Here is a 19,527-nt window from a genome sequence, read left to right as displayed (position 1 = left end):
TTGTTCACAAAAGCACTAATCAAAAATTTGCTCCAGGGGCTTGCAACGTAGTACAATATATTACCTTACTGGGAGAATGCAAGTTTCCAGTACAAAGGACTTAACATTTCTTACATACTGCTTGACTAAAATCTTTGCAAAAATTGACTATAGGCCCATTGCAGAAACTCAAGTTATCAACAGCATTTCTACTCGGCGCGCGCGGTATGAGAATCACGGGTCGTAACTCTCTGGAATTGGTCATCCGCCGCCATGTTGGATGCCTTGCACGATCTCTGACAGTGCTTGAGCGTTGGGTGGCGACTCGACAAAAGTGAAAATGACACGTTGTGTGGCATAGGGGGTAAAAATCAAGGGTCTGCCAAACCCGGCAAATGCAGTAGGCAGCCCAGAGATCCCTAAGTACCTCTCCCAATTGTAGTACTTTTCGGCAATATTTACAGTTTCAAATTGCTAGGATAGCTTCTTTGTGGTTTTAGAGAGGTGTTCTGGGGAAACTGAAAGGTAGCCTCGTCAGGGGACAACTATTCAAACCCATATCCTCATTATTTTGATTCTCAATTGAGAATAATCATTTATAGATGACTATTATTCATTTCCCTTTTTAGGATGTACTTGCACGTACTGGTGGTTTATTACCCAAATGTCCTCACAGTGACTGAGGCTTATATAAGGCTCGGTGATTCGTGTATTTGTTTGTTCAGCCCATTTCTTTCTTGTGTTTATTCACAAGAAGAAAAACAATAAAGATAATCATTTATGTATGATTTATGGTGGGATTTTTCCTCCATGGTGTGTACTAGGATGTATTGTACTAAATGTACTGTGGTCGTATATTAACGGGTTATATTCCCCGTATGTGTACTATGCGTACAGGTTCATTGGAGGGAGGGTGTAATAGTTGTTTGTTTGGTTTAGCAACGAGACAATTCATCCCTTTTTGGAAGATGAGGGTGGTCCGCCCGAGGGCAGACCGGGTTGTAGGTTCGGGACAATAGATTGACTATTGTCGTTTAGGCAGCTTAGGGATTCTGTTTCGGTTCGCTGAGTGGTCGTGTGGCCGTTTTCGCTGTTGGTTACGGCGCTCGCGCCTTTCCCTGTCTGCATACACAGTGAAATACGCAAAAAGAACAAGAGTGCAATGAAGAAAACTAACAAAGACGGCATCCAATATGGCGGCGCGAAGAGAGTATGAGCGGAGTTGTGCCCCTTAGGGCTAAAGCTAGCCGATCCATTTGATAACGTCACGCCGAGTAAGAAGAATGAATTGGACCTATATTCTATACAAGAAACACTTAACAAGGGTAAAAGGAGAAACAGAATCCGTTAGTCGCCTCTTACGACATGCTGGGGAGCATCGGGTAAATTCTTCCCCCTAACGCGCGGGGGGTAGAAAAAGATTCACTCAAAAACATGAAAAATAATGATTCAGTCAGGTCATTTCTCACTCTATATTTTCTTCAAAATCAAAGGCATTACAATACCTCATAAAACATGTATGCAGATAAGGCCACAAGAGCAAAGTTATAAGGAATGAGAATCCATTTCAGGTTCAACGGCTTGCGGTCCCGCATGATGCTTGGGCCAGCTGTCACGGCAACCAGATAGAGAATGCCGATAATAGCGCTTGGAACTGGCGATTTCATGAGCAACCAGTTCTCCACTCTGGGATCTGAAAATGGAGCAAGAGGAAAGAAGGCTGTTGAAACATTTAAACCAAGTTTATATCTATAGACTGATTACTTTGAGGAATATTTATAACTACAAACATAAACATGTAACCACACATGTGACTGACAAACACTTGCGCACACACACAGTGACACACACACACATGCGCGCGCGCATGCACACACGGGTCACACACACACACACACACACACACACACACAAGTAGTAAGGAAGAGGTATGCCTCACCCCTCGGCGCAGCGCGCAGCCGCGCAGCCGTATTTTGATAGAAGGTTATAGGTTAAGGTGCCTGTGTTTAAGTAGTGATAAGGAGATATTGCGCATAAACGGTTTATTGCGTTTTATATTTTGTCATGTGATTTCATGTGCCTGTACCTGTTGCTCGGTACTAATGACCACTCCAGCTGGGGTAATGACAGGATTACTGCTTCCCAGCAGTCATTGCCCCCATAGGGTCAATTCCCGGCCTTTTTATGGGTGCTTATCGCGGCTGGAGTAATGACAGTAATGGGTGTTTGATTGCCGACAGCGGGTGCACGTACAAGGTTTTGATAGGTACACCAGATAACATAGGTGTTTTTAAATTTTTTATTTTGTTGTTGATAGACTATGTAAGAGGTAGGGTTATATGTGTGCAAACACACACACACACACACACACACACACCTCCGATCACACACACCTCCGATCACACACACACACACACACACACATACCCACACGTTTACACAAGTACTTCCAAACAAGAAGGTAAAAAAGTCAGACGTAAAGAGTAACAAAACAATACATAAAACTGCTCACGCTACCATTCAAGAGTTATACAGATACATAGTTATCAACTTTTCCATTATGACCATTTTATTATAAAAGTGACTTCAGTCTTTTAAATACAAAAGCTCAAAAATAAAAAATGCAACATTTTACACACATAAACAAAATCCAAAAATGATTGTCAATGATAGTTTTTTGGTATACAACACCGCCTTGTTTGTTTTACACTTGTCTACTTTAGATGGGTTTTTTATAACCAGGTACTAGTTTGGTTGTTTGTCTTAGGGACTCGCATAACTTGACGTGGGGCGACTTTTGTATTTCACATCCATTGTTGGATTATAGTACCCGAGAGCGTTGAAGGTAGACATACCAGCCGGGTCTGGGTCGCGGTTTTCAACCAGATTGCTGCTCTCCGAGTGTTTGACAGGTGTGTGAGGTAGTTCGGTTGCTGGTGTTTTTTCTTTTTGTTCTGGACTCTTCTGACACGTCTGGTGTTTTTTAACTTCTCTAGCTACAACTTCTGTTTGTGCTTTAAGTCGCTTCAACAGCCTTTCTCGGACTTTGACCAGGCGAGCAAATTCTTTACTGTCCAAGGCCACCCCTCTTTGACTTGGTTGCACGCGTCTGTTTTTTTTCTGTTTCCTTGGGTGATGTAGTGTCTGATGTGAATTTTCACAAGTTTTCGCCACGTTCTGACACTCGCGACCCAAAGGAAACATATCAGGTTCGGGTAGCAGTGAGCTAAACAGATACTCTTCCTCGTCAACCATCTCTTCTGTCGTTCTCAGCAACAACAACAAAAGTGTTAAACAACTTTTACTTCTAGGAGACTGTCTTTGTAGACTGTAGTGTAGAGTAGGCGGTGTTGTCTTGTGGCTCGATCAGGGAATTTAGTAAAACAATTAGCCAACACCATCTTTATATATAACCTCCTTACACTATGACATCAGTTACTATTTTTTACAACAACAGCTTTAGACTTGTTGCGTTAACGCATCTCTAAAAAAGTGCTATGAACTTACGGTCATTTACAACAGGGTTTTGGGGGTTAAAAAATAGAAATTATGTCACGGAGCCTTGTACCTTGACTCTTTTTGATGATGAAATACATTGCAAACAAACCACAAGTAGAACTTAACATCCCCTGTAATACCTGTTCGTTGGTTTTAGAACACAAACCAATGACGCATAAAAAACAAACACCTTCAATGTCTTTGTGATTCGGTTTAAAACCAAAACTATCAAAATATTCAATATTCCCCTGACCATCATAATACACACCAACCCAATGAGACCCAACCTTATGTGCTGGGTCTGTGTTTATGACGTAAGACGAGGGGTGAAGTAAATTTATCTCAGAAGGAAGTTGGTCTCTGCCGTAAACACCCATAAACGACCGTCTTGCCACGGGGTGTCTTAACAGTAGGCGAGACATCTCTAGTCCATTCATGATGTAAAATCAGTGATAACCTGCCTACTCCGATCAATTTCTAGCAACGAGTCCATTTGTGCATACACAATAACGTGAACAGGCTCTACCAGGGGTGCACTAAACTTTAGTTCCAGACGCAAACTCCCACAGTAGTATTCATAGACAATTCTGTTACCGGCGTCACCAACACCCACTCCTGTTCCTGCGGTCAAACTAAAGAAACTTCCCACATACTGTCTGTTTTCAAAAGTCTGGTGTTAGTGGTTTTGCAGGGGCTTGTTTTCCATCAACATAGAGGCAGAGAAAATTCAAGTTGTGGGTTTTAAAAGTTGAATGTTTTTTTTGTGTAGCTACCGTTAAACGCAGCGCTCTCTACTAGTCCTACTACAACGCGTGTTGGTGGCTGCCTGAGAAACAAATTGTCTAAAACAGCACTATGGTTTCCACGCGGGATCCCGTAAGATTTCATAACTACTCTTTTTAGAGGGTATTTGGCTGTGGACCTCTCCAGGGCTTTTGCGTGAACAAGACTTACAGCTGGATTTAGTTTTGCTTTTCTGACAAACAAAGAGGCGTGTGTAACCACCGTTAGGTAAGCAGGGTTAATCCGTGGCTCATCACATTAAAACTTTGTCAATACGATACATTTCTTTCTCTCCTACGTTTTGTAGTTCTTCTTTGTAAAAAAAAAATACCTTGTAGTTCTTCTGCGTTAGCGTCTTTCAGCTTATCGGTCACTGGAGTTGTTTTCAACACACTGCTAACTGTAAATAATTCTTCTGTTCACGCAGGTAAATAACCTTTTTTAAAGAGTCGCCGTGTTTTACTTAGTCTCACACGATCACCAACCTGTAGCCTACCTTTGGGTGTTTTTCTTTGGGGGTTGTCCGTACAAAACTTACCAAACTGTTTCTTTGTTAGCGAGGCAAACTTTAACAGGTGTTGGTTTTATACTTCTATGAAACGAATGGTTATACGCGTGTACCAGGTGTTGTAATTCTTCTACAAATCTTACACGATTAGTGTGTGTAAAAAAGCGCCACATTTTCTCTTTTAAGAGGAACCCTTGTTCTGATTTCCCCCTGATCTGTTCCATGAGTGACTTGTCTTTCTTTCATGCCTCAGTCAATAACCACTCTGTTTTTCAACGACCACGCCTGATCAACTCAAACCAGGACTTTCTTTCTTTTCTCGGTGAAATCAGTGACCATGACATTCTAGAACAAGTTAGACTCGAACGCCCAAACTCTCGGTATTCTGTTCACACCATCATGTCTTCCAGTTTCTATGTCACGCCTTTGTCTGACTTTCCTATCGGATGAGTCTGTGGTAGTCTACCTAACTACATCACAAACACACAGTTCTTGCACAAGTTACAAAAAGACGAGCATCATCATTTTCCTTATACTGACGGTCTGTGTCTCTTTCACTGTCTTGCTTTGCACAAAGGACCCTTGCCTCATTCTTTGCAAAAACCCACAAAAACCTTGTTCAAACAGTGGACCGGACATTCCCACCAGTTTGTCAAATTAAACAGAGACACATGATGTCATCGCGCCCCTCGTAGTGAGATTGTATTTTTTTTAAAACGCTAAAAAGGGGCGTTCAAAAACTCTGTTCCCTTGTCAGTTTGCAATTTAAAAGGTTTGCGTCGCCGTGGTGAAATACTCAGGCGTGAGCAGCCTCTAACCTAACATTCTGTATGACTGCCTGTGGTACAATTCGTGTTCGGTGTAAATGTACCTTCGTCGCGATATAACCTTCGTGGTTGAAAACGACGTTAAACACCATTTGTTGTTGTAAATGTACCTGCGGTGTTTATAACACCTACATAAAACCAACAGGTAGCTATCTGAGTCTAGTTGTTAAAGCTGTTTTATATTTTTGTACATCAGCTCTCATCTCTCCCGCCTCACCAGTCGAGCTAACTCCTCCACCCACCCCACATCATTTGTCTAGCACTAATCTAAGCATTAAACCCTAATCAACCCTCGGGGTAGGCAAACCACCTCCTATTAAACTTCTCTAACTGCTGGCCACCTCTGGTGGTTTTATCGGCGAGGGGGGCTCCGCAAAGAGTAGGGGTACCATTTTGATCGCCTTATCCTGACACCTCTGATAGTTATTAGCGCCATAAAAGAGAGAGGGCTCCACCAACCGCAGAGAAACCCATTTAATTGCACTAGACAGCAGTGTACGGCATCTAGATAAAACAGCGAACCTTCGTAACTAACCCACTGACTAGTGTTGGTGTTGTTGTTGTTATAATGACTGTTTTATTTTTTATTTATTTTTTTTTCTTCGTTGTTGATAGGCTATGTAAGAGGTAGGGTTATATGTGTGGTGAAAAAAAATGTAAGTGCAAACACACACACACACACACACACACACACACACACACACACACACACACACACACACACACACACACACACACACACACACACCCAGAAGCTCTTGGTATCAGTTGTTGGCTCTTCTAAGACGTTAGTATCAACAGTCGTAGCTTCAGCAGACAAGACAGCCTCACACATAACTACTCTGAATACTGTCTAAGGCTATCAGCTGAGAGCCATGTGTCAAATGACGTTGGATACCCAAATCAAGGCACTAAAGACTCTTTTTTTTCCTCCCTTACCAAGTCGTTCTTTTAGTACTTTGTCAATACGATACATTTTTTTTCTCTCCTACTTTTTGTAGTTCTTCTTTGTAAAAACTACCTTGTAGTTCTTCTGCGTGAGCGTCTTTCAGCTTATAGGTCACTAGAATTGTTTTCAACACACTGCTAACTGTAAATAATTCTTCTGTTCACGCAGGCAAATAACCTTTTTTAAAGAGTCACCGTGTTTTACTTAGTCTCACACGATCACCAACCTGTAGCCTACCTTTGGGTGTTTTCTTTTGGGGTTGTCCGTACAAAACTTACCAAACTGTTTCTTTGTTAGCGAGGCAAACTTTAACAGGTGCTGTTTTATACTTCTGTGAAACGAATGTGTACGCGTTATACGCGTGTACCAGGTGTTGTAATTCTTCTACATATCTTACACGATTAGTGTGTGTAAAAAAGCGCCACATTTTCTCTTTTAAGGTGCGCTCCAATAACTTGACGTGGGGCGACTTTCGTATTTTAACAATGTTGGGTTATAGTAACCGAGGTCGTTGAAGGTAGACATACCAGCCGGTTCCTGGTAGCAGTTTTCAAACAGATTGCTGCTCTCCGAGTATTTGACAGGTGTGTGAGGTAGTTCGTCTGCTGGTGTTTCTTCTTTTTGTTCTGGGTTCTTCTGACACGTCTGGTGGTTTTTTTTAACTTCTCTAGCTACAACTTCTGTTTGTGTTTTAAGTCGCTTCAACAGCCTTTCTGGGACTTTTGATCAGGCGAGTAAATTCTTTACTGGCCAAGACCACCCCTCTTTGACTTGGTCGCACGCGTCTGTTCTTTCTGTTTCCTTGGGTGGTGTAATGTCTGATGTGGATTTTCACAAGTTTTCACCGCGTTCTGACACTCGCGAAAATGGTTCGTCCCAAAGGAAACATATCAGGTTCGGGTAGCGGTGAGCTAAACAGAGGCTCTTCCTCGTCAAACATCTCTTTTGTCGTTCTCAACAACAACAACAACAAAAGTGTTAAACAACTTTTACCTCTAGGAGACTGTCTTTGTAGACTGTAGTGTAGAGTAGGTGGTGTTGTCTTGTGGCTCGCTCAGGGGATTTAGTAAAAAAAAAAATTAGACAACACCATCTTTATACATAACCTCCTTACACTATGACATCAGTTACTATTTTTTACAACAACAGCTTTAGACTTGTTGCGTTAACGCATCTTTGAAAAAAGTGCTATGAGCTTACGGTCATTTACACCAGGGTTTTGGGGGTTAAAAATAGAAATGATGTCACGGAGTCTTGTACCTTGACTCTTTTTGATGATGAAATACATTGCAAACAAACCACAAGTAGAACTTAACATCCCCTGTAATACCTGTTCGTTGGTTTTAGAACACAAACCAATGACGCATAAAAAAACAAATAAAAAAACACCTTCAATGTCTTTGTGATTCGGTTTAAAACCAAAACTATCAAAATATTCAATATTCCCCTGACCATCATAATACACACCAACCCAATGAGACCCAACCTTATGTGCTGGGTCTGTGTTTATGACGTAAGACGAGGGGTGAAGTAAATTTATCTCAGAAGGAAGTTGGTCTCTGGTGTAAACACCCATAAACGGCCGTCTTGCCAAGGGGTGTCTTAACAGTAGGCGAGAGATCTCTAGACCATTCATGATGTAAAATCAGTGATAACCTGCCTACTCCGATCAATTTCTAGCAACGAGTCCATTTCTGCATACACAATAACGTGAACAGGCTCTGTCAGGGGTGCACTAAACTTTAGTTCCAGACGCAAACTCCCACAGCGCATCAGCTCAATCTGATCTCCACCCAACATTGACGGTGACAGGTCAAATACATACAGTGTATAGCCTCCGGGGTAGTCTTCATAGACAATTATGTTACCGACGTCACCAACACCCACCCCTGTTCCTGTGGTCAAACTAAAGAAGCTTCCCACATACTGTCTGTTTTCAAAGTCTGGTGTTAGTGGTTTTGCAGGGACTTGTTTTCCATCAACATAGAGGCAGAGAAAATTCAAGTTGTGGGTTTTAAAAGTTGAATGGCTTTTTGGTGTAGCTACCGTTAAACGCAGCGCTTTCTCCCAGTCCTACTACAACGCGTCTTGGTAGCTACCTGAGAAACAAGTTGTCTAAAACAGCACTAAGGTTTCCACGCGGGATCCCGTAAGATTTCATAACTACTCTTTTTAGAGGGTATTTGGCTGTGGAGCTCTCTAGGGTTTTTGTGTGAGCAAGACTTACAGCTGGATTTAGTTTTGATTTTCTGACAAACAAAGAGGTGTGTGTAATCACCGTTAGGTAAGCAGGGTTTAGTCCGTGGCTCATCACATTAAAACTTTGTCAATACAATACATTTCTTTCTCTCCTACTTTTTGTAGTTCTTCTTTGTAAAAAAAACAAACTACCTTGTAGTTCTTCTGCGTGAGCGTCTTTCAGCTTATCGGTCACTGGAGTTGTTTTCAACTCACTGCTAACTGTAAATAATTCTTCTGACCACGCAGGTAAATAACCTTTTTTAAAGAGTCACCGTGTTTTACTTAGTCTCACACGATCACCAACCTGTAGCCTACCTTTGGGTGTTTTCTTTTGGGGTTGTCCGTACAAAACTTACCAAACTGTTTCTTTATTAGCGAGGCAAACTTTAACAGGTGCTGTTTTATACTTCTGTGAAACGAATGGTTATACGCGTGTACCAGGTGTTGTAATTCTTCTACATATCTTACACGATTAGTGTGTGTAAAAAAGCGACACATTTTCTCTTTTTAAGGGGCGCTCCCATAACTTGATTGCTCTCCAGGGCTTTTGCGTGAACAAGACTTACAGCCGGATTTAGTTTTGCTTTTCTGACAAACAAAGAGGCGTGTGTAACCACCGTTAGGTAAGCAGGGTTAATCCGTGGGTCATCACATTAAAACTTTGTCAATACAATACATTTCTTTCTCTCCTACTTTTTGTAGTTCTTCTTTGTAAAAAAAACAAACTACCTTGTAGTTCTTCTGCGTGAGCGTCTTTCAGCTTATCGGTCACTGGAGTTGTTTTCAACTCACTGCTAACTGTAAATAATTCTTCTGACCACGCAGGTAAATAACCTTTTTTAAAGAGTCACCGTGTTTTACTTAGTCTCACACGATCACCAACCTGTAGCCTACCTTTGAGTGTTTTCTTTTGGGGTTGTCCGTACAAAACTTACCAAACTGTTTCTTTATTAGCGAGGCAAACTTTAACAGGTGCTGTTTTATACTTCTGTGAAACGAATGGTTATACGCGTGTACCAGGTGTTGTAATTCTTCTACATATCTTACACGATTAGTGTGTGTAAAAAAGCGACACATTTTCTCTTTTTAAGGGGCGCTCCCATAACTTGACGTGGGGCGACTTTCGTATTTAACAATGTTGGGTTATAGTAACCGAGGTCGTTGAAGGTAGACACACCAGCCGGTTCCTGGTAGCAGTTTTCAAACAGATTGCTGCTCTCCGAGTATTTGACAGGTGTGTGAGGTAGTTCGTCTGCTGGTGTTTCTTCTTTTTGTTCTGGACTCTTCTGACACGTCTGGTGGTTTTTTTTAACTTCTATAGCTACAACTTCTGTTTGTGTTTTAAGTCGCTTCAACAGTCTTTCTCGGACTTTGATCAGGCGAGTAAATTCTTTACTGGCCAAGACCACCCCTCTTTGACTTGGTCGCACGCATCTGTTCTTTCTGTTTCCTTGGTGAAAACCAAGGAAACATATCAGGTTCGGGTAGCGGTGAGCTAAACAGAGGCTCTTTCTCGTCAAACATCTCTTTTGTCGTTCTCAGCAACAACAACAACAAAAGTGTTAAACAACTTTTACCTCTAGGAGACTGTCTTTGTAGACTGTAGTGTAGAGTAGGCGGTGTTGTCTTGTGGCTCGATCAGGGAATTTAGTAAAAAAAAAAATTAGCCAACACCATCTTTATATATAACCTCCTTACACTATGACATCAGTTACTATTTTTTACAACAACAGCTTTAGACTTGTTGCGTTAACGCATCTTTGAAAAAAGTGCTATGAGCTTACGGTCATTTACAACAGGGTTTTGGGGGTTAAAAAATAGAAATTATGTCACGGAGCCTTGTACCTTGACTCTTTTTGATGATGAAATACATTGCAAACAAACCACAAGTAGAACTTAACATCCCCTGTAATACCTGTTCGTTGGTTTTAGAACACAAACCAATGACGCATAAAAAACAAACACCTTCAATGTCTTTGTGATTCGGTTTAAAACCAAAACTATCAAAATATTCAATATTCCCCTGACCATCATAATACACACCAACCCAATGAGACCCAACCTTATGTGCTGGGTCTGTGTTTATGACGTAAGACGAGGGGTGAAGTAAATTTATCTCAGAAGGAAGTTGGTCTCTGGTGTAAACACCCATAAACGGCCGTCTTACCACGGGGTGTCTTAACAGTAGGCGAGAGATCTCTAGTCCATTCATGATGTAAAATCAGTGATAACCTGCCTACTCCGATCATTTTCTAGCAACGAGGCCATTTCTGCATACACAATAACGTGAACAGGCTCTACCAGGGGTGCACTAAACTTTTAGTTCCAGACGCAAACTCCCACAGTAGTATTCATAGACAATTCTGTTACCGGCGTCACCAACACCCACTCCTGTTCCTGCGGTCAAACTAAAGAAACTTCCCACATACTGTCTGTTTTCAAAAGTCTGGTGTTAGTGGTTTTGCAGGGGCTTGTTTTCCATCAACATAGAGGCAGAGAAAATTCAAGTTGTGGGTTTTAAAAGTTGAATGTTTTTTTTTGTGTAGCTACCGTTAAACGCAGCGCTCTCTACTAGTCCTACTACAACGCGTGTTGGTGGCTGCCTGAGAAACAAATTGTCTAAAACAGCACTATGGTTTCCACGCGGGATCCCGTAAGATTTCATAACTACTCTTTTTAGAGGGTATTTGGCTGTGGACCTCTCCAGGGCTTTTGCGTGAACAAGACTTACAGCTGGATTTAGTTTTGCTTTTCTGACAAACAAAGAGGCGTGTGTAACCACCGTTAGGTAAGCAGGGTTAATCCGTGGCTCATCACATTAAAACTTTGTCAATACGATACATTTCTTTCTCTCCTACGTTTTGTAGTTCTTCTTTGTAAAAAAAACTACCTTGTAGTTCTTCTGCGTTAGCGTCTTTCAGCTTATCGGTCACTGGAGTTGTTTTCAACACACTGCTAACTGTAAATAATTCTTCTGTTCACGCAGGTAAATAACCTTTTTTAAAGAGTCGCCGTGTTTTACTTAGTCTCACACGATCATCAACCTGTAGCCTACCTTTGGGTGTTTTTCTTTGGGGGTTGTCCGTACAAAACTTACCAAACTGTTTCTTTGTTAGTGACTTGTCTTTCTTTCATGTATCAGTCAATAACCACTCTGTTTTTCAACGACCACGCCTGATCAACTCAAACCAGGACTTTCTTTCTTTTCTCGGTGAAATCAGTGACCATGACATTCTAGAACAAGTTAGACTCGAACGCCCAAACTCTCGGTATTCTGTTCACACCATCATGTCTTCCAGTTTCTATGTCACGCCTTTGTCTGACTTTCCTATCGGATGAGTCTGTGGTAGTCTACCTAACTACATCACAAACACACAGTTCTTGCACAAGTTACAAAAAGACGAGCATCATCATTTTCCTTATACTGACGGTCTGTGTCTCTTTCGCTGTCTTGCTTTGCACAAAGGACCCTTGCCTCATTCTTTGCAAAAACCCACAAAAACCTTGTTCAAACAGTGGACCGGACATTCCCACCAGTTTGTCAAATTAAACAGAGACACACCTACTACAATATAAATTAGAAAAATCTGATCAACAAAACAAAAAAAACAAAAAAAACAAAAAAACAAAAAAAAAGTTTTACAAAAATACAATCTCACTACGAGGGGCGCGATAACCAAAAACACACCACAAGCAAGAGAATCTCTTGGTATCAGTAGTTGTCTCTTCTAATACGTTAGTAGCAACAGTTGTATCTTCAGCAGACAAGGCGTCCTCAGCCATAACTACTCTGAATACTGTCTAAGACTATCAGCTGAGATCCATGTGTCAAATGACGTTGGGTTTTGTAAACAAGAAACAATTAACAATTAAGTGGCTCTATCCCATTTCCCCCCCCATTCCCTGTCGCGATATAACCTTGAACGTTTGAAAACGACGTTAAACACCAAATAAAGAAAGAAAGAAAATGACGTTGGGTACCCAAACCAATGCACTAAATACTCTTTTTTTCCTCCCTTACCAAGTCGTTCTTTTAGTACTTTGTCAATACGATACATTTCTTTCTCTCCTACTTTTTGTAGTTCTTCTTTGTAAAAAAACAAACTACCTTGTAGTTCTTCTGCGTGAGCGTCTTTCAGCTTATAGGTCACTGGAGTTGTTTTCAACACATTGCTAACTGTAAATAATTCTTCTGTTCACGCAGGTAAATAACCTTTTTTAAAGAGTCGCCGTGTTTTACTTAGTCTCACACGATCATCAACCTGTAGCCTACCTTTGGGTGTTTTTCTTTGGGGGTTGTCCGTACAAAACTTACCAAACTGTTTCTTTGTTAGCGAGGCAAACTTTAACAGGTGTTGGTTTTATACTTCTGTGAAACGAATGGTTATACGCGTGTACCAGGTGTTGTAATTCTTCTATATATCTTACACGATTAGTGTGTGTAAAAAAGCGCCACATTTTCTCTTTTAAGAGGAACCCTTGTTCTGATTTCCCTGATTGGTACGAGTCGCTTCTTGATCTGTTCCATGAGCAAAACAAACGCTTCAAAATCAATTTTTCTCACTCCTTTCTTCTCAAAAACAAAGAGTCGGGTGACTTGTCTTTCTTTCATGCCTCAGTCAATAACCACTCTGTCTTACAACGACCACGCCTGAGTTGTCAAAGCAGGACTTTCTTTCTTTTCTCGGTGAAATCAGTGACCATGACATTCTAGAACAAGTTAGACTCGAACGCTCAAACTCTCGGTATTTTGTTCACAACATCATGTCTTCCAGTTTTTATGTCACGCCTTTGTCTGACTTTCCTATCGAACAGAGGGAAAAAAGAAGACCCCTAAAAGACCTCCTTTCAAGTTTGTTGTTAAACGTAACAATCAATATATGTGTCTTTGTACAGACAAACTTCGGTTTCTCGACATCAACAATTTTCTTGCGCCAGGTTTTAGTTATTCCAAGTACCTCTAGGCGTTCGGTGTCGAAGAGGAAAAGGGTTTTTTTCTGCTATGAATACGTCACTAGTCTAAGTACACTAGACGAAAGAGAACTCCCACCCCATGCAGCTTTTTTTAGTAAGCTCAAAAACTCAAATATTTCTGATATAGAGTACGCTTTTTGTCAGCGTGTGTGGACTGAAAACAAAATGACGACTTTGAAGGCTTTTTTTGGTGTGGTACAACAACCTAGACACAGTACCGTTTCTGGTTGCTTTGCAGCATCAGATTAGTATGTACGCTAGTCTGCGAGTTGATTTGCTGAAAGACGGTATTATTTCTGTCCCCCGGTGTGACACTGAAGTGTCTGTTTGACACGTTGTCTTCAGATACCTACTTTTCACTTTTTAACGAAAAACAAAAAGACGTTCAAGCACTTTTGCGAAAGAACATTGTCGAGGGTCCGTCTATTGTCTTTCACAGATACCACGAAAAAGACAAAACACACATTCGTGGTAATCAGGACAAACCGGTACAGGCTGTTCAGGGATTTGATGCGCTGTATTTAGCTGCACTCATGCAAGACATGCCCACAGAGCACCCTGTCATTCGTAGAAAAGAAAACGCTTTTAAAGCGGAAAAAAACAGATCCCTACGGTCAGCTAGCTCGGGGATGGTTGGAGTGGGTTATGGATTCAATCGGGTTGATATAGTGTGATATTTATGTACCTGATCATCTAAAAGAACATTTCAGTGAAATGTAGCCTATTTTCAAAAATGAGTCTGTCAGCTGAGAACAGATCGGGGATTTTATGAAAGACTACGCTGAAAAAACACAAGCTTTTATCCCAGCCACACCGTACACTTGTAGGGAGTTACCACGGTGAACAAATTCTGCTAGCTACACCCCTCTTGTTTTGGTACGTGCAACACGGGTTGATTGTTAAAACATCACGCTGATCGTAGAGTATCAACCCAAAACCTGTTTCCGTCAGTTTGGTGACAGCGTTTCAAACGCAAGACGAGTAGGAGACCAAGACTCATCAAAAACTATCTTAGCTGAAACTTTCAAACTGCTCGGTAACTCAGTCTACGGGAAAACCTTAACTAACGTGGCCAACCATCGTGATATTCATTACGTTTTGTCTGATAAGGCCTCAAAACTGATCAACAATGGTCGTTTTCAAAAACTAACAGAAGTAACAGATTCTGTCACTGAAGTAGAGATGGTTAAAAAAATCAACTGGTCACTCCCCTCTCAGATTGGTTACTTTGTTTACCAGTACGCTAAACTACGCATGTTGGAGTTTCATTTTGATTTTCTAGATAAGTTTGTGTCCAGAGCCGACCACCAGCTTTTGGAAATGGATACAGATTCTCTATACATGGCGCTTAGCGCTTCAGCGTTAGAAGAGGTGGTTCGTCCTGAACTGCGAGAGCAGTTTTATCAAGTGTATAACCAATGGTTCCCCGCACAAGCCTGTGACCAACCAACATGTTCTAGCATGTGAGGTCTTGTGTCTCTGTGGACAACCAATACTCAGACGTGATCAGGCTCTAACCTAACATTATGTATGACTGACTGTAGAACAACTCGTGTTCGGTGTAAAATGTACTTGCGATGTTTATAACACCTACATAAAACCAACAGGTAGCTATCTGAGTCTAGTTGTTAAAGCTTTTTATATTTTTGTAAATCAGCTCTCATCTCTCCCACCTCACCAGTCGAGCTAACTCCTCCACCCACCCCACACCATTTGTCTAGCACTAATCTAAGCATTAAACCCTAATCAACCCTCGGGGTAGGCAAACCACCTCCTATTAAACTTCTCTAACTGCTGGCCACCTCTGGTGGTTTTATCGGCGAGGGGGCTCCGCAAAGAGTAGGGGTACCATTTTTATCGCCTTATCCTGACACCTCTGATAGTTATTAGCGTCATAAAAGAGAGTGCTCCGCGAAGCGCGGATAGTAATCCTGTCATTACCCCAGCTGGAGTGGTCATTAGTACCGAGCAACAGGTACAGGCACATGAAATCACATGACAAAATATAAAACGCAATAAACCGTTTATGCGCAATATCTCCTTATCACTACTTAAACACAGGCACCTTAACCTATAACCTTCTATCAAAATACGGCTGCGCGGCTGCGCGCTGCGCCGAGGGGTGAGGCATACCTCTCCCTACTACTCACACACACACACACACACACACACACACACACACACACACACACTCACATGCACACACAAACACAGAACTGAAATCAAAATGAATGCACAAGTAATATAGACACTCACCTCCTTTTGCCAAAATGGCATTGTAAGAGTCGGTGAAGTTTTTCATTAGACCCTCCATGTTGAACTGACTGCTCATCAGACACAAGCCCGACCCTGCACAAAAATTACGCAAAATGATAAATTAAAATATTAACTTTGACAAGTATCTTGTGTCCATACAGAAACATATATCATACAAAAATATGAAGAAAAACAAGAAGAACAAAAAATGAAAGAAGACAACAGTGACAAATTTATATTTACTAATCAGTGAGGGTTTCCGTTGAAGACATATTATTTATGATTTAGCACAAAACCCGAGGTGTACACGTTACACAGCAAGGGTACCTGTGCAATAGCCAACATGCCTGGTGGGGCAGAATTAAAACAAAAATTCAATTTTAAAAGCATTCGCGTGCATGGCCTCTCCTCACAGCTAAAACACACAGGTAATATAATTTAACATTTTTTTTCTCAAGCCTAATAAAAATAAAAATAAATTTCTCTCAAGAAGACAGTCACTTTTGTCAGGTAAGCATGGATAAGAAAAGAGTTCTACAATATCCTGATGATAGTGGGAACAAAATGTTTCAAAATGAAAGCTTACTTCTCTCACATGGACAATGCAAAAGTTTTTTTTAGTTCTGCTTTCTACTTTCAACCACTTAAGTATGTGTACTGGGATAGTTCATGTGCTTTCAACATAACCAGACTATTTGCAATCCAGCTGATGAATGATTCATTGACAGTTTAATTAGTGACAGACTCTGCAAGGTCATACTGTGACACACTAAATGACCTGTTTAAACAGAAAGAATGCAGGAGGAGAATGAAAGAGGAAAGTGAACGAGGCCGGTGGGATGATAGGAAAAGGGGAATTAAGCATCAGTGGTGGGAACATGAGAGTAGATTCTTTTACATGTAGCACTTTTCCAGGTACCTAGCCCTAGCTTTAAAACAGTCAATTAACACACACCGCTGATGTGCCTGTTATGCAGTGTCCGCTCAACATTACGCCCTTTTCTTTTGAAGCTCGATCACAATACTACTAGCTAGACCCTCTCTATATATTCCAATTACCTCTCGCAATTAAAGTTCTATAGTTACCTGTGAAGTATATTAGCAATTAAGCATGTGGAATGGATTTGTTGCGAGAGCTGCAAGGACTTGATGTGCTAATTAAGTTTTCGCGACATTCAAAGCATAACATTTAACAAAGAGCATAAACATGTGGAATTGACATAGATCAAGATCAGTGTTCAAGAAAGGGGAGCGTTACAGGCCGGAGAACTATCGACCAATCTCCCTCACATCTATCCCCTGCAAGCTCCTAGAGCACATCATTGTGAGCGCCATCCTCACCTACTGCGAACAACACCAAATACTCTGTCCTGAACAACACGGCTTCCGACGGGGAAGATCATGCGAGACCCAGCTGCTAGGGCTTGTCGACGAGGCCTCGTTCGCGCTTGAGCAAGGGCACCAGGTGGACCTTCTAGTGCTGGATTTCTCCCGCGCGTTTGACAAGGTCAGCCACAGTCTACTCGTGCATAAACTCCGTCAGTACGTCATAGGTGGGAAAGTTAACGCCTGGGTCGAGGATTTCCTCACCAACAGGAAGCAGTCCGTCGTCGTCAACGGGGCCATCTCAGAGCTAGCTCCAGTGGAAAGTGGCGTTCCTCAAGGGTCCGTGCTCGGGCCGACGCTATTTCTGCTGTACATAAACGATCTCCCGTCAGACCTGACCTCGACTGCGCGACTTTTCGCCGACGACACAGCGTGCCATGCTGACGTCAAGACAGCAGCGGACCAAGAAAACCTCCAAACAGACCTCGACAGACTGGCGTCCTGGGAACAGAAGTGGAAGATGGCATTCCATCCTGCCAAATGCACCACCGTACACATGACCCGACGCCGTACCACCCTACCATACGAGTACCAGCTCCACGGCCAGAAACTCCAGGAGGAGACCCAGGCCAAGTACCTCGGCGTCACCCTGACCAAAGACCTGAAGTGGAACACCCACATCGCCAACATCACCACCAAGGCGAACAGAGCACTTGGCTTTGCTAGACGCAACATCAAGCTCAGCAACAAGAAGGTCAAGGCGGCTGCATACAAGGCACTAGTACGACCCATCCTAGAGTATGCCAGCCCAGTATGGGACCCACACACCGCTGAAGACAGTGCCTCTCTCGAAAAGGTCCAAAGAAGAGCAGCCAGATGGGTGTCGCATCGCTTCCGCCAGACCTCCAGCGTCAACAACATGCTCGAAGACCTTGAGTGGCCTACGCTTGAGAGCAGACGGAGGCGAGCGAGACTAACAACCTTCTACAAAGTCCACCACGACCTTGTCGCAGTGAAGAGCAACCACGCACCAAAGCCAAGCCCACCCAAGTGCACGACCAGACAGACCAACGCTCTGTCCTACGAAATCCCCCACTCTAGGACAGCCTACAGGCAGAAAACATTCTTCCCGCGCACCATTCCAGAGTGGAACCGCCTGCCTGTAGAAACTGCCACAGCGCCATCCCTGGCATCCTTTCAGGCCAGGCTGGCAACTCTCCACTGACCCATCATCCCCCCCCCCCCCCCCCCCCCGTACCCCCAACCTCCCCCCCCCCCCCCCTGAACTTCACCCCTGACCAAGCAATAGACCGGAACCACCATCACCCAAGCGTAGCAGATTCATCACCATGCTGATGTTGGCTACCTTTCACTAAGAAGAAGAAGAAGATCTCAAGAGAGCTGCTCATGCATGCATAAGTAAAAATCAGGGGGCCTCGATCACTAGTTTTGAAGGTTCGTTACTCTTCCACATCCAAAAGAAACCCTGACAAGAGTTATTTCTGGAATTTGTACAAATTCACTATCGCTGCACTGGTCAGCCTGGGGGTGCTTACCTGCTGCATGCCATGCCCATGGTAGTGGCACTGCAAACATTGTTCGTAAAGCATGCCAAAGATACAACATTTGAAGTTTCTTAAGATGAAGCAAAATCAACACATATTCGAACGTCAAAATAAACGACTACCTTATCGTTGACGAGAAACAGTGTATTTTGACCTCACGGGGGATCGATAATCATTGTTCATCAAGAATTCGGTATGCAGACGCCTTTCCCTGAAACCGGAATGTTTGACGACTGTTTTTATCTCTTCAATTTGAAAGAAATATACAGAAATTGTCCACCTGCTTCGTGTTTACCTGTGGATGTTGCACAGTCGCTTCCTGGGAGATAAACTCTCATTAATCAACAAATAATTGGTGAAACATTCTCATCCACTTACCTTTGATCCCTCGTGTAGAGGGAGAGAACTGAAGTTGACGGCAAGCGTTACTTCCCTTTAATTGTCTGCTCGTACTTTATTGACGAGTGTAAAAGGCGACCAGAATAAGCAGTATATAGGTCTTCAACGGCTAAACCCATCTGTGCATGTGTGTGGTGTGTGTCACTGAGTAATACCCCAGTAATACCCCAGTGTGTGTGTGTGTGTCAGTGCCGTGTGTGTGTGTCAATGTGTGTGTGTGCG

The 19,527-nt window shown here is 42.4% G+C and overlaps 1 protein-coding gene across 1 annotated transcript in view; it reads right to left on the bottom strand.

Annotated features, from left to right (window-relative positions):
* The window catches only part of LOC138956383 (very long chain fatty acid elongase 4-like), a 28,142-nt gene extending 8,824 nt beyond the window's left edge, over positions 1-19,318 (bottom strand). Inside the window, exons 1-3 of the mRNA XM_070327751.1 lie at positions 19,285-19,318; positions 16,016-16,108; positions 1,485-1,672 (exon numbers count right to left, since the gene is read on the bottom strand). Of these exons, the coding sequence (XP_070183852.1) occupies positions 1,485-1,672; positions 16,016-16,091 (264 nt within the window). The 5' untranslated portion in view covers positions 16,092-16,108; positions 19,285-19,318. The remainder of the gene's footprint in view (positions 1-1,484; positions 1,673-16,015; positions 16,109-19,284) is intronic.
* Positions 19,319-19,527: the final 209 nt, after the last annotated feature.

The sequence above is a fragment of the Littorina saxatilis genome, unplaced genomic scaffold (genome assembly GCF_037325665.1).
Source record: "Littorina saxatilis isolate snail1 unplaced genomic scaffold, US_GU_Lsax_2.0 scaffold_475, whole genome shotgun sequence".
Classification (NCBI taxonomy): Eukaryota; Metazoa; Mollusca; class Gastropoda; order Littorinimorpha; family Littorinidae; genus Littorina; species Littorina saxatilis.
This window is presented reverse-complemented; position numbering and strand designations above follow the sequence as displayed.